This window comes from Watersipora subatra, chromosome 6, assembly GCF_963576615.1.
Source record: "Watersipora subatra chromosome 6, tzWatSuba1.1, whole genome shotgun sequence".
NCBI lineage: Eukaryota > Metazoa > Bryozoa > Gymnolaemata > Cheilostomatida > Watersiporidae > Watersipora > Watersipora subatra.
The window spans coordinates 3,601,330-3,623,881 of NC_088713.1; the positions used below are offsets into that span (position 1 = coordinate 3,601,330).

General features: G+C 35.1%; 1 protein-coding gene across 2 annotated transcripts in view; it reads left to right on the plus strand.

Annotated features, from left to right (window-relative positions):
- The window catches only part of LOC137398633 (stAR-related lipid transfer protein 9-like), a 51,321-nt gene that overhangs the window by 14,681 nt on the left and 14,088 nt on the right, over window positions 1–22,552 (plus strand). For both annotated transcript variants that reach the window (XM_068084810.1, XM_068084812.1), the window contains exons 4-8: window positions 2,875–3,083; window positions 8,619–8,716; window positions 12,608–12,753; window positions 14,599–14,764; window positions 20,760–20,844. In XM_068084810.1, coding sequence (XP_067940911.1) covers window positions 2,875–3,083; window positions 8,619–8,716; window positions 12,608–12,753; window positions 14,599–14,764; window positions 20,760–20,844 — 704 coding nt within the window. The remainder of the gene's footprint in view (window positions 1–2,874; window positions 3,084–8,618; window positions 8,717–12,607; window positions 12,754–14,598; window positions 14,765–20,759; window positions 20,845–22,552) is intronic.

Genomic DNA, 22,552 nt, shown 5'->3' on the forward strand with positions numbered 1-22,552 from the left:
TAGATTCCAATCTACGGCGGCTTTTCGTTTTTGAGCTTTTAAGGGCTTGTAATCACATTTCCACATATTTGGCACCTACAACACAACAGAGTAAGACATGGCAAATATTTTGATACCAAATAACTGTAATGTGAATTTTGTTGCAAGTCAACCTTTAAATGAATTTAGCTTACTAAACACATACTTGAAGCTAAGTTTTGGTATGTATTTTTACCTATTCTACTAAACTTCAACTTTTTCATCACCAAAATTTTATCACCTGTTTCCCGTTTCATTTTCACCATAACTAATAACGCTGAAGTGAACGAGATCGAGTGTTGTATCTCTTTCATTCATTATTAGAGGGATTTCAGTAAATAGCATATCGGCGTATGTGTTATTCCGATGTAATCACCACACCGACTGCCAAATTTGTATTTCGAAGGAACTTTTTGTTGATTTCGTATGGCAAAAAATATTTTATATAGAGAGGGTGAACAATTAGCGTGTTCTATATACCTTGGCAATCTAGCCGTGTGCGATCAATCAGGTGTACTGATAAAGCACCCAGAATAAGTATGTTTATAATTATTCAGAAATACTCAAAGACATTCAGTTGGTACAGGTGTTTTGCAATCTGAGTTATAGTCTCAGCAAAATCAATTTTTTCCTAACCTTAAAGGGGCTTTGGAAAATAAGAGGGGCAGATAGATGACACTCTTGCAATAGTAAATATATATTTTGGTTTGACTGTGTTTGGAAAATCTACAATGTCTTTTTTCATTCTACTATATGCCTTGCTGTCTCAGAAAAAATGAAAAATCAATTTAAATTAACCTTGAATGTGTGCTCCCTTGACTTAACACTTGATTATTTACGTTGTATTAGCATCTACTGTATTGTGGAAGACTGTCAAATCACATACGTGATTTCATTTTTATACAGCATAAAATGCATGGTGAATTAAAGTTGTTTCAAAGCAATTTAAACCTTGCTGAATAACTTAGGTTTTGTAGAAAGACTAGCTGTGCCACCCGGCGTTGTCCGGGTTATAAAAAAGTCTGCACAGAAAGTTGATTTGTATTTAACATATAACAACATTTGCCATTCTAACTTTCAAACTACATATCATGAGGAAAGTGTTTTGTGTAATTGAAATAAATTAAGAGAGAAAATAAAAACAACTGTAAAGGTTTTCCAACTTTGTCAAACAACTTTTAAACTTTATATCATGAAGAAAATGTTTCTTGCAGGTCAAATAACTTAAAAAAATTAAAATGACTATAAAAAGGTTTAGATGTAAGTGTGAAATAGCAAGTAACAGCTAAATTAAGTCGGTTTTGCTATGATTACAATAAAAGATGGTTCGGTAATGATACAATTAATACAACTTGAGAACACAAAATAACAATTCTGAATATGTAGAATTAATAATAACAATCCATGTATAGAAGTGTGTGTATAAGAAAGGTTACTGTTCCACCAGAAGCTATCCATCAAAACTTTGAATACAACAGTACTGGTACCTCTCGATGCACAAATGTAAAAATGTGATATCGTACTATCTTTGTCTGACCGAAAGGAGAGATAATGTCGAGGCTCTTTCCAAAATAATATGAGACAATATTATAATTGTCCGCATGAGAAGGATTGGCCCTTACGAAAAGCAAGGGCCAATCCTCACTTCCGAAATAGTAATTGAACCTTACGAAAAATGTTTCTTAACAGGGGCATCGTAACGCATGGCCGCATTGGTAAAATAATCCGCGTCCCCTATAGCTATAGCCGGAATGACAGACAGATACACATACTTTGAGAAATATATAGATTAAATTCTGATCTTTTTTTACTTGTTAGAATTAACAGACAAACGAAAACATTTGTTCACACAAATGTTTTTGTTTGTTAATTCTAAAATGGTTAACATCCAGGTGGTCGCACAAACTTCAAGGCGAGCTCTAAGACCATTTGTGTCGCTATTGTAGTTATCTCCACATGGCTACTTTATGTATCTCTATTGAAGTTGTTTTCACTTGGTTAGTAGTATGTTTTCTGATGTAGTCTTTTGTTGGTTATTTGTTTACATCAATTATTTTGATATATCGGCTTGGCTAATGATACATGTGTCTGTTTCAGTTATCTCCACTTGGTTAGCGGTGCGTATCTCGTTTCTTTATCGCGTGTGAAAGTTTTCAATATAAGCTCATCTCACACTTTGCACATATTTCCTTGGGCACTGGCTGTAGCTCGATACACTTAGCGCTTATTGCTCCGATACTAGGAATTGTCACCTCTTGAGTCGGGAAGGCAGCTCACACTTGCGGCTAGTTTTACTTGCCATGTTTTAGAATGTTTGACACAGTTTCTGTTGGTTGGTATGCCACTCTGCCAACTTGGTTGATAAAGATTTATCACTGTCTTAGTTGTGATATGCGTAGCAATAAACTGGCCTCATAGGTGATATCAAATTATCAATAGAGCTCTTCATTACTAAAACAAGAGCGGTAAAACATTGAGTACGCCAAAGGTCATTGGTAGATGATATCATATGTTTGGCTCACCGAAATTACTTTTTTTTGAAACAGATAAATCATGTTCAAGGCAAGACATCTTTGGGCAGCTTGCCAATACAAGCCTTAACTAAGGTCAACCCAGCATGTGCAAATCATGTGAAAATTATTTTGTAAGATGCTTGACTAATTTATATACCTCCGTAATATTACCAATATCTTTAATGGTTTAAGAAATATATTTTTCTGCAGCAGGCATCTTTGGCTCCGACATGTTGTTTGTATATCAGCTAGTCTAACAAAAGGTGAAATTTGACTCATTGCAAGTCTACTAAAATCTTGTCTAACAGTCATAAGTAACTCCAATTAATTTTTTCACTGGCAGAATCTGTTGAGGCTGCTTGGCCAACCTTCGTTGTTCAGTGAATGGAGGCCTGGTATCACGCTAATCTCCGCTGCCTCAGTTTCATCGAATCATGGCACGCAAGTTGTCAAGTGGAGGGAAAAACGGCTGGAATGCAAGCTGATACCAGAAGGCAGTGTAATGTTCTGGTGGCTAGAGCCTTTTTTACAGACCGAGTGCACAGTGCGTAGGTAAGTTTGATTGATGGGTTTCAGTTTGAAAAAAAAGACTAGACCACAAAGCACTCCATGTCATGCACGAGTAAATGTCCCATTAGCATGAGCAGTTGGAAATGCAAAAAGTGAAATTTCCAATATCACTACTAGTAGAGGTTTTGACAATAAAATCAGTAATTTATGTAACATATTTAGAGTAGGCCTACTTTGTGCGTTGTGTTCTGTTTATCTTGAAAATTTAAAATCAGGAGAAAGTGAAGGCTTGTTGTCAATGTTTCACTTAGTTGTCATGTTATTTTTGTTGCTCTTTATTTTCATAAAAAGTCACAAACCTTTAGTAAGTTTGAGTGCAGCTCTATCCTGTCTTGACAAACTGTTGTTTTTGCGGAGTTGTTACCCCGTCGAGCGGGTGAACAACACAACAGCTTGTCACAAGACGTACTGCACTTTATGCATCAGCTGCATTGAAAGGGAGTTGTTCTTTTCCGTCTATGCGGCTTGGTTGCGATGTTATGTCGGTTGCTCCATTGGCAATCATAACGAATTTTGCGCAAAAATTTATGTAGAAAAAATAAGATTACAACGTTTAACCAGCGACCAGTCTCTGCGGTAAACTTTAGTAGAACTTGAGATCTTAGGCAACAACAGCGACTAAACATGTCGTTATTTGTGCGCTTAGTCAGTTTTATTTCTATTTTTGTATCAGTCAGTTTTATTTGTTCTTATGGATTTTATTTTCAATTTATTTTATTCCTAAGTTTTACTAATGTTTACAACAAAGACTGGTCTTTGGTTAAACGTTGTAATCTTATTTTTATTCTACATAAATTTTTGCTCGAAATCCGGTATGATTACCAATGGAGCGACCGCCATAACATCGCAGCCAAGTCGCATAGACGGAAGAGAACAACTCCCTTTCAGTGCAGCTGATGCATCATGTGGAGTACGTCTTGTGACAAGCTGTTGTGTTGCTCGCCCGCTCGACGGGGGAACAACTCCGCAAAAACAACAGTTTATCAAAACAGGCTAGTGCCGCTCTAGAAATTTCTAAATAGTGTCCTAGAATTGTGCTGAGTCTAATTATTTGTCTGGAACTAGGAAACATTCTCTGTTATCGGTGATATTGTCCCTTGTATAATATGAAGGGAAGATCTGACGCTGGGGAGTTGTCTGCTTTTGTAACAGGTAAACGCTTTGATGAAATTTGAAACGCTAATAGTTAGTAATTGATAGTGCTGGTGTTTCTAACACTCTATTTATGTTCACTTTGAATTCGTATTAAATGAGTTCCATTTGAATTCAAGCTTTTGTGATTGGGATATACACAGATTCTTATGCTTGTAGATTTTTTCAAAACATTCGTGTCACTTACAGTAACCAATATTTATTGCAGCTGCTTACTTTGACTTTCTGCCACACTTTCTCTCTTTGTAGCAAGTGAATAGTCAATTGAGCTAAGTTAATATAATAAAAGTGTTTTAAACTATTGATCACAGAGCTGTTGCAGGTGATTGGGGTGCCATGGCCTTCTGTAAAATCCAGGATTATTAAAAAAGATATTTTCCTTTTCGAATTTGTTTACAGTACATGTTACTGTAATTAGTAGTTTTTTGTAAACTAAGTGAAGTTTTGCTAGTCCAGCTGTAGTCTCGCTAAGGCCCATGCACACTATTGCTCAAATCAACGTTTATCTGTGTGATGGGCCACAACGATTAGCTGTTTTGAGGTCATCACTAATGATAAGGTGTACACATTTACTAGTGTTACATGCTACGAATTTTTGAGCTTCGAAGTTGTGGTTTTGATCGTAGGAATGAGGAGGGCGACTTTACATGATACACAGGAGTGGTCGCACCACTCGCAATTATTCGTAGCTGATGAGTTTACGTGCTACGAAGAAATTGTCTGTTGCGCTTTTATCTACAACGGGGTGCATAATTTATATCACAGCTGAAACTCCTAAAATGCGTCTAAGGTCAAACGTCAATGTCAAAGCGTGTAAGAAATTTTTTTTTTATTTCGGAGTTAATATTTTTTATTTTGAAAATAATATATTTAAAACGTTTGCATTAGAAACAGAGATGCCGTAAGGATGTTACTAATGAAAACGATGAAAATCCAACCTCCGATCGCAAAGATTTGTGCAATAATACGAATATCGATGTTTACATAATACGCAGTACTTCATTGTTGCTACGATGTTTTCAAAAATACCCCCCCCTTGAAACGGAGGTGTGAGTCGCTTCGAATATTTAAAGGTGCAACGTTTCGAACCATTTACATGCTACGAAGATGAAAAATACGATAAAACTTGGTAGCATGTAACACTAGTGAATATGAGCGATTAGCGGTTTTTGACCGCTAACCAACAACCAATTAGAAATTACGAAATTGCATTAGTAATAATATCACAGATGCACCAACGACCGACACAGATGCACAAAAGTATCGTCGGTCCTTTTGTTATTATTTAATTATTTGTTTACGTAATTCATCACGAGCGTAATTCTTCGCCATGCTTGCGAATATTAATTCACATCCATCTTCACAACTGTTGAAATTAGATCCGATGTGGTCAACAAACAGCCAATCAAGATGCTAATAGTTGTGATCATTGGTGTCAAAGTTCAAATTGTTAAAGGTTTACTTGCAACAAAATTCACATTACGTTTATTTGGAACTAAAAGATTTACCATTTCCTAATCTGCTGTGTTGTAGGTGCAAAATATGTGGAAGTGTGATGGTAACTGAAATTAACCGTATGTTTTTGAACTCTTAAAAGCTCAAAAACATACAGTTAATTTGAACACGGCGGCTTTTGTTTACACTTTCATACAACCTCATTCGTTGAAATATTTTCACAAATATACTTCACGCAATCAATAAAATCATGTCTATTATCCTTATGCGTCTATTTCATCATCATTGTAATGCTGTCACTTTGAGCACTGATATCTCAAAACCCTACGTAAAAATTTGTTTAATTTTTTAACCTTAGCTTGAAAGATTGCATATCATCCTCTGATAAACATGACAAGCCTGTTGGTCATCTGTGATAGTAGAAAAAATGCTGCAGAAATTATTCACCCTGTTTGGCAGGAAATATGGGTCACAAGATCAGATTACGACTAGACGATTAGACCAAGCCGAAACAAAACTGTAAAGTAGCGAGCTTCTATATTTGATACGGCTGCTGAGTAAAACCCGCAGTGTTTGTCATAAACTAGTGCTACGAGACGTTTTGTATTGAGCCTTTTATTTGCCTTTCATTTCACTTGATACCATCACGTGTCAAAACAATAACCAAAATGTTTGAGAACGTCATCAAAATAAAGAGATTCTACACTACGGTGTTTTTGTGATGGCTGCGATTAACTGTTCATTTTTTTAGTTTTCAAGAGCTTGCAAAAACCTTTCCACATATTTTGCACCTACAGCACAGCAGAGTAAGACATGGTGAATCTTTTGATAACAAATAACTGTAATGTGAATTTTGTTGCAAGTAAACCTTTAAAAGTCCATCCAGTGCATCGTCTCTAGCAACGATTGCATTGGCCGCTCTACGCAAAATGCCGTCGTGGCAGCCCATCATTGCCATTCATCGCACAGCTAATCGACGATTTGAGCAATAGTATGCCTTGCCCTTCATGGGGGTTGATAATTTAATAGGGGTGCATAACACCTAAGTTCATTGTTTCTGCATTACTCTGTTCGCTTACGGTTTTCGCTCTTATTAGATGCTAGCTTAGTTAGAATTTGAAAAATCTTGGCTTTTGAATCCTTAGTCAAAATTGATGGCAAAGGCTTTTATTAGAGGCTCTCCAAGATCTGCTCACTCTGCGTGTTGGCATCACATTAAGGCAGTGATGTTTTTATATTCTTTATTCTTTTTAATGGTTTCGGTAGTTTTATGAAGTTTCTCTCTATTTTTTCTTTTCTTTCTACTTTCTTCTTTCTAGTGTTCGCTGCTAAGAGGATGACCTAATGACCTACGAATGACCATTAGATGGAACATTGTTAAAGGAGTAAAATGAGTTGGAAATCTGTAATTGTTTTGTGAAATCAGGACACAAACTATGAAAGATCTTAAAACGTTTATCTGATGTAAAATGAACAATTAGCATAGGTAGAGTGGGGTATCTTGTGAGTGGTGTAGAATTAGCATAGGTAGAGTGGGTATCTTGTGAGTGGTGTAGAATTAGCATAGGTAGAGTGGGATATTGTGAGTGGTGTAGAATTCTGATGAGGTGATGCTTTTTATATTAAAGATTGACTTGCAACAAAATTCACATTACAGTTATTTGGTATCAAAAGTTTCAGGATGTCTTACTCTGCTGTGTTGCGGGTGCAAAATATGTGGAAATCTGTTTACAAGCTCTTGAAAGCTCAAAAATACAGAACAGATAATCGCAGTCATCACGAAAACGCAGTATATTAGAATCCCTTTCCAAAATGGCTCAAATGGGACGTAGTTGAACACAATGGTTTCTGTTTACACTTTTATGCAACCTCATTCGTCGAAATATTTTCACAAATATACTTCACGCATTCAATAAAGCCATGTATATTGTCCTTATGCATCTACTTCATTATCGTTGTAATGCTGTCACTCTGAACACTCAAAATCTAGCGTAGAAATTAGTCTAATTTTTTAATCTTAGCTCGAAGGAGTGCATATCATCCTCTGATAACCATGAGGTGCCTGTTGGTCACCTGTGGTGGTCAAACCGCTGCAGAAATTATTCGCGCCAGATGGCGTGGAAATTTGGGTCACATGATCAGATTACGACTAGATGATTAGACCAAGCCGAAACAAAACAGTAAAGTAGCGAGCATTTATATTTGATACAGGCTCTTTGGTGAAACCCGAAGTGTTTGTCATAAACTAGTGCTACGAGACGTTTTATATTGTGCCTTTTATTGGCTTTTCATTTCACGTGATAACGTCACGTGTCAAAACAATAACCACCAGTACGTCATTAAAATAAAGGGATTCCAACCTACAGCCTTTTTTTAATTTTTCGTTTTTGAGGTCTCAAGAGCTTGTAAGCACATTTCCACATGATTTGATCCTGCAACACAGTAGAGTAAAACATGGGAACCTTTTGATATCATGTTTGTGGCAAGTCAACCTTTAAACTTTTGTCACCCCAGACTCTTTTAAACAGACGCTTATAAACAGCATCAGGTAATGCAGTTGCCATTGGCTAATTTGAGTAAGCTAGCATCCATAATGATAAACTTACTAATAAGAGCTGTGAGAGCAAGCTTTGGTAATTTTGCACATAACACAGAGTCGCTATGCGTATTTTAACCCAAATAATGACTCATATGGCCCAATGAACTCATTGCATCCTGCGTAGCTTAATGGGTTAGCTGGTCGCATTGTGAACAGGAGGTTCTGAGATCAAATCTTCTGCAATACGGATTTTTCATTACTAGAGTTTAATCACTATTATAATAGCTGGACAGACACCAGACGACAAACTTTGAAATTTGTACATATAGACTACTGATTCTCTTATTCCAATGATCTCTGTCTCATTTCAGAATATTTACAAGTGGTGCTAAATATCCAGCAATTATAGAAGTCAATGAGCACTCAGGAGCAAACACAGCATTTGTCTGCCAACCAATTATAGGTCTAGGTGAGGTTTTACTACTTTCTGATTGGTGTGTGTGGAAGCGTGTACAGGTGTGTGCGCGTGTGTGCGTACATGCATGTGCGCTATCAACATTTCTACATGTGGAGGTGTGTTTGCAATGGTGTGTGCGTGTGTGGGTAATGTGAGAATGTATGCCTGATGTTTGCGCTCGTCCAAGTATGTGCGAGGGTGTTTGTGTCGGAGGAGAGTGAATGTGCGTGGGCGCACTCGAGCCCAAGGGTGTGCATGTGTGTTCACAGCACCAATTGTAACTGTAGTTTGCCATTTCACTAATGACAAGCTATCTTTATATGTATATTATTTAGGTTAATAATATGTCAGAGATCTCTAGTTGATCTCAGGTTTATTGGCAGTCTAGTGTCATGAGGCATCATCAGTTGTAATATATATATGTACAATTATTCTGGCGCAGTTGTGAAAATATTGGTCTGTTGTGCTGATTGTCGCGGGTTCGAAACTCATATAATACAATCTTTTTCCCAACATCTGATTGTGGTGGCGGATGGATGGACACGGCTCTTAATATAGTTGAAGGCTAGAAGCTTATGGGAAGATAATTCCCCAAAGGAGAGACATTAGAAACCCATCAGTACATAGAAAGCTGTTTAATTAGTCTTTAGATGCTATACAGTATTATTAGTGTTTTAGGGTTTAAGCACATAAATTATATAATTTTTTTATTATATAGTTTAATACATCAGAATCTTGGCTTTCGAATGAGCCTATATTCATTACACAAACAATAATAGAACTATGAAAAACGGTGTTAAAAGGATGTCCTGCAATAAAAAAAACATTTGGTTGCGGTTCCCACAATGTGATGTCATAATTATTATTTAGCCTTTGGCAGTCGATCCCTTTCGCTGCCATTGAAGCTGAGCTTTTCTGTGACAATCAGTGCTGTTAAACTCAGAGAGCACTAATAATAAACTAGGATTCTAGATAATCAACAATGCCCGGAGATCGTGCTAATGCCCGACCAATACAAACACATGTACTGGGTTAATTAATTATGCTTCAATAAATATACTGTCGTTGATAAATGTAATGAAGTCACATCGATTAAGTTGTGACCTGCAGTTGTGTGGCCCTAGGACTATATGTCAATTGCACTTTCGCGAGATCACACAATGCTTGAAATTAATTAGTCTCAGTCGTGCCCCTCAACATCACAATAAAAAGAGAGGGCTGGGGCATAATATCATCCGGAAAACATTGTATGGTGCTTGGAATCTGAGTTATTTATCATAGAAGTAATCTGTACATGGAGAGCTAATGACACTGATTCCTTTGTCATCTTCATCGGTTCTCTGGAGTTGTCCTACCTGCGCCTGCCACTAGCGTCATTATCATAGTTGATAAATATAAGCGGTAATCGATAAAATAAGCGGTAAGAGCACACAACTCCGAATATGAAAACTGTGACATCACAATTTCCAAGCCTATACCATTGAACATTTCTGCGGTAGAGCTCTGGGGAAATCCTATAAACACCAACCAACGTCTGTCTCACCATGTCAAACAATGGCTCATTCGAAAGCCAAGGCTCTGATGTATTGAAATATATGATAAAAAAGTATTTAATTTATGCGCTTTAAATTTAGGGTTGTCACCTCATTATTTGCAGGATGCATTCCTGAGTCCAAACAACATAAAATGGTGTTTAGTGTGAGTATTTGTGACTCGCTGTTCTGAGGCTATTGATTAGTTCCCTTTCCTAAGGAAAATTAATAACTTTGTCTTTGGTTTATTTAATTTACAGTGTTTTTGTATGCTAACTCATTAGTTATTGAACTACTTATATTTCATGTTTGGAGTTATCATAAGATGTTAAGCTGTCATAATTGGCTTTTTTCAGTTTGCCTATCAATTACAACTTGAATTCCATTCCGCTTATTCGAGTATATAATCTTAGATCATATGCAACATGTAATTCTAAGGTTACCTGTTGTCTAGTGTCAGATGCAATTGCTAAATGTTTCATTTTAGCAAAAAGATTGGGTAATTTGTGGAGTGTGCTATTGCTGTGTCAATTTAACATTGTACTGTAGCCGTATTTTCTAAATTGCTATACAGCCAGTTCATTGCGGTAATCTATCATTTTATTGATTTTAGAATGTAATGTTACGATATAATTTTATTGTATATATTATAACTAACGGAATGCCTGACGTTTTACTGGTATTACAAATCAGCTTATAAACAATGACAGGTAATGGAGTTGCCTGCCATTGGTCTGGCACATTGCCAATGGGTTATTTGAGTAAGCTAGTAAACTTGCTAATAAAAGCCGTGAGAGCAAGCATAAATAACTGAGAGTGGTATGCGTATTTTAACCCACATAGCGCCTTATATCACCCGATGAATCTGTCAATCTCGTTTAGCTCAACGGTTTAGCGTATCGCCTGGGAAACGGGAGATTCCGAGATTAAATCTTCTGCAATACGGATTCTTCATTCCAAGGTTTTAGTAGCTATAGCTGGACAGCCCGAAGGACATACAAACTTTAAGATTTATATAGATATATATATATATATATATGTATATATATATAGATGTTATGTTATAATAATATATGTTAATTTTCTATAAACACATTACCAAAAAAATTAACATATATTATTATAACATAACATCTATATATATATATATATATATATATATATATATACAGTCAAACATGGATAACTCGAACTTCACGGGACCGAGCAAAAGTGTTCGAATTATCAGAGCATTCAAGTTATCAGAGCACTGTCACAAGTCCATGTATTTACTTATTTATTAGTAGATACATGTACATATGCAAACTATAATATAAATCAAAAGCACAAATGGCTTGTTTCAAATTAAATGCTTTTAATGTAAAGTTTAAAACGTTTTTATCAAAAAGTATAGAGATTTTTCTATCACTTGAGATTGGTTTGTTGTTTGAGGTGATGTTATTGCCAGGACGTTTTTTTAGATTGACATTGGCAAAAATTGGTCGTTGTTGAAATGCTCAAAAGAAAAGACATCTTTTTCTTTTGAGCGTTTTACCCACGATCAATTTTGCCGAGTTTTCTTGAAGTTTATGCAACTTCAAGAAAAAGTTACCAAAGAAAAATCCCTTACTTTACCTGGGATTCGTTAAGAGCAACACTCCGAGGCAGTTCAATTAAAAGTTTTACGAGGTTTAACGGTACATTGTATATCACTCACGCTTTTTGAATGGATACTTATTGAATGTACACACGTATTCTGTGTTTAGGTCAAACGATGAATAGCTTTTTAGCTATGACAACGTATACGTTTAATAAAAACAATTTTAAGACGTTTTAAACATTCAACATTCCGACGTTGATTCAACACGGAATCAACGTCGGAAAACTAATCGTCACGGGCTAGCCGGGTCACGCACTCAATAATTTTTGCCACGCACATACAAAACAACATGCTGTTTTTGTTTGGTATGTGCGTGGCGAAAATCCTTGCGCGCGTGACCCGGCTAGCCCGTGCTATTCATCGTATAGCAGTATAAATCAAATTTCACCAAACCTTTAGAAAAGTCGTTGACAAAATTATTTTGCCGATGGTGGTAATAACAACGCTTATGAATTACGAAAAGATGAGGTTTACCTCTATGGCTTTGAATAAAGTGATTTTCTAAAGCGATAACAACCGTTTCGGTAGCCGTTGGGCAAAAAAACAGTTCGAATTAACAGTGTTGAGTTCGAGTTATCTATAGCAATTTATCATTACGTGGGAACGGACCAAAGAAACCGTTCGAATTAACCATGTTTTTGAGCTATCCGTGGCCGAGTTATCCATGTTTGACTGTATATAGATTTTATGTTATAATAATAAATGTTAATTTTTTTGTTAATGTGTTTATAGAAAAGGATCAATGTAGACTGACTGTTATAACATCTGGGAATGTAAAAAAGATGACAGTCGAGTGTCAGTGCTTGTCAGATCACTTTGTCATGATGAGGGCAACTGTTGACGACTGCCAACAGGAGTCTGAAACCCACAATCAACAGGTGAGTCTAATATGAACTAGCTTGAGAATTATTCAGGCACTGTTAGTATTTGCCATGCAACAAGCAAATGAACTGTGTTGAGTCGGCAAGCCACAAGGTGCAGTTTGCCAACTTAAAAGAGTTAAGACCCGCCCACTCTATGGATCAGCTCACTCTATGGATTTTGGCATCACATAAAGGCATAAAAACATGATGTTCTTGGTTCTTTATACATTTAGAAAATTATTTCGATAGGTTTATGAAGTTTATATTCATGCTATCTACTTTTTCTTCTATCGTTCCTATTTGTGTTTGTCTAGAGAACGGATATCAGATGGAACATTGTTAAAGCTGCTAGTGACAATATTATCAAAACAATTGCTAGACGTTGTATGCAATTATTGTTCATATGGATAAAACGAGTTAGAAATCTGTGATTATCACATGAAAATCAGAACACAAACCAGAACAAATTTTAGTTGATTTCATCAAAAAATATCAGTATTTTTCTATCATTTGCTATGGTCTTTGTATATTTGAGGTGATCTGATTGCTATGATGTTTCAAAATTAAAATTGACGGAACTTGCTTGTGATTAAAACACTCAAATCAAGCAAAACTGTGATTATGACATCTATAGTTGCAAAGAGGCTCACAGAATATAGAACCGTAACTTGAATGCTATAGCCGATATCAACTATAGCAACGATAATAACGCATTTTTCCTCCGAGTGTTTTTGCTGCATTCAAGTTTTTAGATTTTAATTTTAAAACATCCTGGCTATCAGATCACCGCAACCATAAAAAACAATCGCGAACGATGGAAAAAACATGGATACTTTCTGATCAAATCTAGTATGATTTTGCGCAAGTTCCTCTTTAAGAGGTTTTTACCGACCTGAGCTGACCCCTGCTGCTAGCTGAGTAATATTGATAAGTCAAAAACTCAAGTCGTGTTATAATGGAATAAGAGCTCTTGAGGTGGATGGCCATATCATGGGTGGAAATAACAGATCGCACGGTTTGTGGTCCTCCATCTATATTTCTCATTTTCATGACAACTGTAAACCAATGATCAAGGATATATACACGCATTAGCTGATATAGCTAATATACTATGGTGTATGTAGCTTTTAAATACAATATTTTTTATTATTGTCAATTCTGTATAAATCCCATTTGATGATTGGCCTTATCGCTGAAAGATTGTGAGCTTATCACCAAGTGCTTCTTTCCATTGTGTATCTTATACCTGTTGAGGCTGCCATTTGTGTATACAAACACTCAGTATATCACCTGTTGAGGGTGCCATTTGTGTACACAAACACTCAGTATATCACCTGTTGAGGGTACCATTTGTGTACACAAGCACTCGGTATATCACCTGCTCCTCCAAACTTTTTGCTGAGCTTTCTTGGTATTTCCGGAAGTTTTTAAATTCTCTAACAAGAAGAAGCAATTTCGCCATAAAACAATACATACATATACAGTAAATACATGTACATGTGTATATATGTGTATACATATTATATATAGATTGTATTTTTGTATATATATGCGTATATATATATATATATATGTATGTATATATATGTATATATATACATCACAATTTTTCGGTGTTTTGTTATTCTAAGTTTTATCGCATAATGTTAAACGAGATATTTCTAAGTTTTTTTTTATAAACATTGTCCCCAACACTGCTTGCCTCGCACCCGTACTCAATGCTTTATACTTTTTTCCCTTTTTCCAGGCCTAATTTTAAAAAAAGTTAGCTATTTTTAGTCACTTATAAACTAGGCTAAGAGTCAAGGTCGTATTCAGAAGCACCGAACTGTCGCCACATATCTCTGTGGTTTCTTTAAGGTTAGCACTGAGGAAGATGACACAGAAGCTAAAGGAAGTCTTAGGTCTTCCAAACTGCCTCCAGATAGTCAAGGTTTTATATCGACCAATCAGGGTGACTGCAAAAAATCAGATCCTCCCGATGATGTTTCCTTTTCTCAACAAGAGCTTTCCATTAGCCCTAACGGTAAGCTTGTTTGAAGAGGCACGAGAAGGTGAGCGCTACCAATTTTACGATTGAAGGACAGACGATATGATTTTCACTCGGGCCATTTCCTCATGCGAAAGGTTTTAGTTGTTACCCATAGCGCAGGTAAACCCATAGCGCAGGTAAACGACATACGAGTTATTGTATTTCATGCTTTGGAAGATGAATTATGAGTTAATGAATTATTGACAGAGATTTATTTTATACTGAAATTTATTTACTTAACTGAAATTTTGTAAAACTTTGTTCATGAAACCAATTTGGCTATTGCTGCAATGGTAATGTAGGTGAGTTTGCATTCAATCGCTTTCCTAGGGAATTGACTGCATAGACATCCCAGGCGATTGCGTACCATATTTTCAGTATGAGCTATATCATAGTAATACTCGATGTTCAATGAAGGTTTCTTCTTATTAACTGGTCAAGTTTATTTATCAAACGTGTGTTGATGATATGAGTACTACATTGCGCAAGAAATATAAAAACTACCCATTGTTTTAGTGTTTTATTGTATATTTATGGTTATAATTCTTTATAACTATTATATATATATATAATTGTATATATACAGTCAAACATGGATAACTCAAACTTCACGGGACCGAGCAAAAGTGTTCAAGTTATCAGAGCGTTCAAGTTATCAGAGCACTGTCACAAGTCCATGTATTTATTTATTTATTAGTAGATACATGCACATATACAAACTATAATAGAAATCAAAAGCATAAATGGCTTGTTTCAAATTAAATGCTTCTAATGTAAAGTTTAAAATTTTTTTCAAAAAGTATAGGAGATTTTTTTATCACTTGAGATTGTTTTGTTGTTTGAGGTGATGTTTTTGCCAGGACGTTTTTTAGATTAAAGTTGGCAAAACTTGATCGTTGTTGAAATGCTCAAAAGAAAAGACATCTTTTTCTTTTGAGCGTTTTAACCGAGATCAATTTTGCCGATTTTTCTTGAAGTTTATGCGAAGGTCACCTCACTTTTCCATGCTTCCGAAAGGCGATCGCTAAGCGGATGTTTGGTAAAAATCAAAATTCACCAAACCTTTAGAAAAGTCGTTGACAAAAATATTTTGCCCACGGTGGTAATAACGACGCCTATGATTTACGAAAAGTTGAGGTTTATCTCTATGGCTTGGAATAAAGTGATTTTCTAAAGCGATAACAACCGTTTCGGTAGCCGTTAGCATTGATTTACGAAATCAATGCTAACGGTAGCCTATGAATTACGAAAAGTTGAGGTTTACCTCTATGGCTTGGAATAAAGTGATTTTCTAAAGCGATAACAACCGTCTCGGTAGCTGTTGGGCAAAAAACTGTTCGAGTTAACAGAGTTGAGGTCGAGTTATCTAAAGCAATTCATCATTACGTGGGAACGGACCAAAGAAACCGTTCGAATTAACCATGTGTTCGAGCTATCCGTGGGCGAGTTATCCATGTTTGACTGTATAAAATATAAAAAATATATTTAAATATAAAATAGTTATAACAAAATAATTATAATAAAGTAATATGTTTATATAAAATACATATAATATATGTGAAATTATATATATATATATAAAATTTCATATAAATATGATAAATATTAAATTTTTATGAATTTTTTTAAAATATTTATAAGTATAATTTATATGTTTACAACACATTTATAATTATACTTACACGTGTGTAAGTATAGTAATGTGTGTAGGCAGCAAGTAAACCAACAGTCAGTTATTTTAAAAGTACACAGTGCTGAGACTAAATTTAGTTGTAGCATAAATCAAAATAACAAAAGCTTTCGTCATATAAAGTATCAGAAAATGCTCATAGCGCTTTCCCTGATTGCGCTTCTTCCCCAGTCAGTTGGTATGCTAATATGCTAATATGCTAATAAGATGGGATGCCATCATATGCTTTTAAGAGGCTGCAGAATTACTTTTGAAATTTATCAACTTTATAACAGCAATGCAATGTTTAAAGGATTTATGCAAATATTTGTAGCGGAAAAGGTGTATCTAGTATCGCATCTGGTATCTAAACTAACGGCTTGACAGATTGATTTAAAAAATACGGAGGATTGTTCATCAAATGATGTCTAATTTTAGTTTTCCGAAATAGTTGAAGGCAAATCCTATCTGAACATTAACTCTTTCACTACTGCCCGAAAATTGCTATTCTGACCAAATTAATTCAAACGGATGTTCGGAAATTTGTTATACCGCGAGTATTTATGCAATAGCTCGATAATCAATGCAGATATTGTTTTACTGTAAGATGCATCTTATTCAAAACAAAATTCTCTACAAGAAAACTATGAAATTGTTTAGTGAATCCGACTCTCACAAGATTTCTGAGGCTTTCTTTGCAACGAATGAACGCTGTGAATTTCTTATTGCCATGCTGGTAGCGATCTGGTTTTCCCATTTTGAAAAATAATTAGAAATGGAATTGCTTAGCAAAAATATTTTTGATCGGCGACAGGGTTGTTTTGTTGGAGACAAAATTTGATTGATCTAGCTAATGTTTAGGCTTCGTAATGAAACGAAAGGTGAAACTCTACTGATAAGCTGATACATCGACTTACGGTCTGTCCTTCTATTACTGCGAAAGCCGATACATCGGATTACGATAGCGAAAGAGTTAATCTAGTAAAGAATATTTGCTAGTGCTAGTCATAAGCAAAAGTTAATATGTCAACTAGGAAGCACCTTTCAGAATCTGTCATGATAAGATAACTAGGAAGCACCTTTCAGACGCTGCCATGATAAGATAACTAGGAAGCACCTTTCAGAGGCTGTCATGATAAGATAACTAGGAAGCACCTTTCAGAGGCTGTCATGATAAGATAACTAGGAAGCACCTTTCAGAGAATGTCATGATAAGATTTTAACTCTGCGTCTTTATTTTATTATTTTGTAATAAATAGTTTTGAATAGTTAAACGTTTTATATTCCTTGTACAGTGGTAAACCGAGGTGATCGACTTCCTCTTTATTCAAACGATTCGGAAGCTAACCAGAAAGTTTGAGTAAAATATGCATTTGAACCTGAACAGATTTTTAGAGAGTAAACTAATTGAGTAGAGTCAGAGAATGCCGAGTGGAGTCGAGCACACTCCTTGGTCCTTATCGATCATTTGATAAGCTTTTTAGCTGCGTTTATTCGACTCTGTTTGGAGAGTAAGGTGTACGCAGTTTGTTCGAGTAGTTTTTGTTAGTCTTCAAACTTTTTTATATGGTTCTATCGAATTGAATCGGACTTATCAGGAAGCCAAGTTAACCTTTTGAACCCTGGCTGTCCTTGTCCATATTTGTCAGTATCGCTGGGCAATTTGTCCAACAATTGAAAGTTTTGAAATTTTTATTAAGTTTATCTAAATTTGAACATAGTACAATGAGATTTGTTAAAACACTAGTAAAAGGTCCAGCAACACAAAGCAAATGTCACAAATATATAAAAAAGTTGTTTCGCTCTTTAGGCTAAAACCTAAAAGATCTCACGCTTTTGAAAATTTCAAAAAATCTTTGAAGTAGCATCGTATCAATCAAGTACATGTGCATTATCGTTTTATGACTCGAAATAATCTGCAAAATTATATAAGTAGTATCATATAGTTCTTTATCTGCATCCCAATCATCTGTCACATACCAACAAATGAGTCATATCAATTTTTTACATGATATCGCCCCAGTAAAATTATTGTTATAACAAAAAAAGTGTATAAAAATATTTAAAAAGGATTAAAAATGGAAGTAAGATTGTTAGTCTAACGTCTTGTGCAAAATATAATTTGTTCGGTTTACGCGATTACATGGAACCGGTATTTTCAAACAGAGCCATGTGGGTGCCGGAATACTGGTCGTCAGTGTTCAAATGGGTCAGCTCATCTTGGTCATCATTCAAGTCAAACCGTAGAGCCATTTAGGTTTTTATTGTTATTTAGATTTGCATTATTTTAATATCTAAGTACTTTAAGTGAAAAAATATATTAAAATATTTACTATTGCTTATTATGAAAAAATGGGTTTCAGCTTTCCAACAAATGAGTTCTCGAGCACCGAATCCGAATGAATTATGATCGATCAATAAGGTACCACTGTATTCGGGTCCTTCATGGTAGTCTTTATGGAAAGTGCTAGAATTATAGTAAGTTCAAAACAACCATAATCTCTATACAACTAGGCGAATGCCCGCAATAATACATAATAATATAATAATTAATAATAAAATAATTACCGGTAATAAAATAATTACTCATCGAATTTGAGTAACTTACTTTGTAAGCTAGAAGTTTAAATCTTTACTAAAACAATAGCCGCGTTTGAAACCAACTTAAAATCATTACATTATGCGTAACGATCAACTGCGCTAGTTAATAACACCGAGCGCTTGAAGCATGAGTATTTTAACCGATGTAATAAATGTCATCACAATCATTCATTGCTATGGTCCTTTCAATGGTCGTAGTGCAGTGGTTTAGATCGCTGGACTACAGACCTGGAGGTTCCAAGATCAATTCCCCTGGGAAGCGAATTTTTCATTGCTAGAATTTGTTCGCTATCACTGGACACGTAGACAGACAAACCAACAAAAGACGAACATTGAGCTTTATATATATTGGCATTAAAATACTCTCAAAAAAATCTTTGTTTTGCAGCAATACAAATGGCCATAGTAGAGGATATACAACATGCTTTTTAGGGCAAGCCAGATATCGTTTGTGATATCTTACTTCATAGATAGCTGTTTCCATTTCCCGGAACGTCCTTTTTAGGATTCTTTTTTGAGAAGTTCGTGTAAATAGCAGTCATTTGATAATGGAAGTTCATTGTTCATTACTGGCAGAAACATGTGCACTGGTCCGGTCATTTACATCTTATATACTCTTAGAGATTAAACAGAACAACAAATTACTCTTAGAAATTTTTGGCACACATTTTTGTCGCATTCTTCTTTATTTAGCACATTAATATCAAGTTGTTGTACAATAAGACCCTTTCTATAATTACTGAAGGTTTGCTGGAATCACAGTAAAGTTTTTCAGGATAAAAGGACAGAAGCTCAAATAATACAGAAACTAGTACCATCAGACAATGACTCGCGATCGCATCTACATATGAATTTCTAAGCATATGACGTACAATTTGAGCAAATAAAATTTCTACGTTTTCAACATTGCAAGTCTACATATTCTATAAACAGAGTTTTGTTATTAGAAGTAAAAAGCTGGAAGACATTAAAAATAAAATGAAAAATAATATGAACTATTTAAATTTGGTTCATTTAAACCATATCTAGCGGGAGAGAGACGCCACAAGTTCTTATCACTCTCTGTGCTGTCAAATATATGCATCCCCCAGTCTGCATTTCTGTCTCAAAATGAAGTAACAATCAAAACAGTTTTTGTTGTTTGTGTTTTATAAGTTTAATGTTTACATATTGTCCATATTATTAATCGTAGTTTTTTCTATAGTTTTACATTATGTTTTTTACCTTAGTGATTATTTGATGTATTTACTATTGTCCTATGTCTTTTGGAACAAATTGAATAAGATATAATGTATTTGTATAATAATATTTTCTTCAACATACAGTTTTTGCAGCAACTTCTCACGTTGAGAAATGGCTCTCTAAATGCTAGCATTTTTATTGCAATGCGAGTATCTTGGTGTTTTTGTTTTTGGGCCATTGCAAAGCAGGCCTTTCTAACACACCGATATATTGTAGAAACCAAAACAGAAACCTATTTTTAGTTGGACATAAATTTGAAAAGAGCTCAGTTTCCTTATATGAATTCTTACATAGAGACAAATGAACAAATATTCTTAGTTTTGGCAGTATGTCAATTAGATTACTCTATACTTGAGTGCACTACTTACTGTGAAATCTGAAGCTATATTTTAGACTGTTTACCCACATTGCTGTCGAATTCATTTATGATGCCAGATTCACTTGTTGGTTACATTCAGGAATGCATGTTTTCTGTAGCTCAATTGGAAGATCACGCATCGGGAGGAGGGGACAATGTTGTAGCTACCCCTAAAGCTCATACAACAGGAACTGATGCTTACAGGTGTGTGTTTGATATCTTTAGTCGTTTTTATGTAGCCTTAGTATCCAGTTTCTATCACATCAGCTATTTTAGGATGGTTTGGAAAAACAGTCGAGGTATCTTCAAAGGTTATGATTATTGTAATATGTGGGTGCTGACAGGTTGCACTAACATTCCGAATGTGTCTTTCCTTGAAATAGTCAACATCGACGCTTTGAACATATAAACAATAATATCAGGTGAAGCCCTGAGATAGTCATGGAATCTGTGTCTCTTTTTACTACTATGATATTCATAGCCAATTTGTCTTTTGTTATTTTTATATTTGATGAAGTTTTTCTTTCTGAACTTTCAAGTCGGGCGCGGCTTTGCGCCATTCGACTCGTTTCTAGTTCCTACTAGAGCTTCACGATTTCCAAAAATCATGAACGATAATTGCATACAACCCTTAACAATTATTCTGGAAATATTGTAGCATGCGGCTTTAACAATGTTTTATCTAATATCCGTTCCTTTGACAGAGAACAATAGAACAATAAAAACAATAGAGCGATGAAAACTAGAACCATAGAAAGAAGAAAAAGTGGATAGTATAAATAGAAACTTCATAAAGCTATCAAAATAATTTTGTAAATTTGTAAAGAACCAAAATCATATTTATGCCTTAATGTGTCTTTATGCTGTAATGTGATGCCAAAATCCATAGAGTGAGCTGATCCATAGAGTAGGCGGATCTTAACACTTTTAAGGCGGCAAGCCGCACTTTGCGGCTTGACGACTTAATGCAGTTCATATATAAATAGTACTTTATTGGCAATAATTTCATTTTAAAAGTAAAAATGTTTTTTTCAAATTAGGCCGTACAACAATAGGGAAACAAAAAAAAGAAAGAAAAACAACAGTTAGCCACTAAAATCGAATAAATAGTTTGACATATAGTGTTTAAAATATCTTTCTCTGCTAAGACAACGGATATTTGGTGGAAGATTGTTAAAGCAGCTGGCAATGATATTTTCAAAATGATTGTTAGTGATTGTATGCAATTTGTTCACATCAAGTAAGTTGAAATGAGTTAAGAACCTGTAATTGTCATGTAAAAAATGAAGATACAAACCATGAAAAATCTTGAAACCTTGAATTAAAATAAGAAAAATAAGAAAATAAGAAGTAAAATAAACATTCAGCGTAGGCAGAGTAAGAAGATGCAGAGATCTGGAAAGATCATTCGTTGGAATAATATATGCAGGAATGTGATGTAGATTTGCAGTTAGCCGAAATGCTCTTTTTTGCAACAAAAATAAATCATTGGTGACATATCTTGGAGCTAGTTTATAATAAATGTGGATACCATAAATAATATGGCAAAATATAAACTGATAATAAAATCCAATGGCAGATTTTGAGTTTATGTATGGCCTGCGAAACTGCAGCAGATTTGTTTGTTGCTTTATTTGCTTGTTGCCTACTAACAGTAGCTGAATAATTTTCAAGCTACATGTAGTTCATGTTAGACTCACCTGTTGATTGTGGGTGTCAGACTCTTGTTGGCGGTCGTCAACAGTTGCCCTCATCATGGCAAAGTAATCTGACAAGCACTGACACTTGACTGTCATCCTTTTTACATCCCCGGATGTTATGGCAGTCAGTCTGCAGTGATCCTTTTCTATAAACATAATAACAAAAAAACATGAACATATGCTAACGGAATTTTCGGCGTTGCACGGGTATT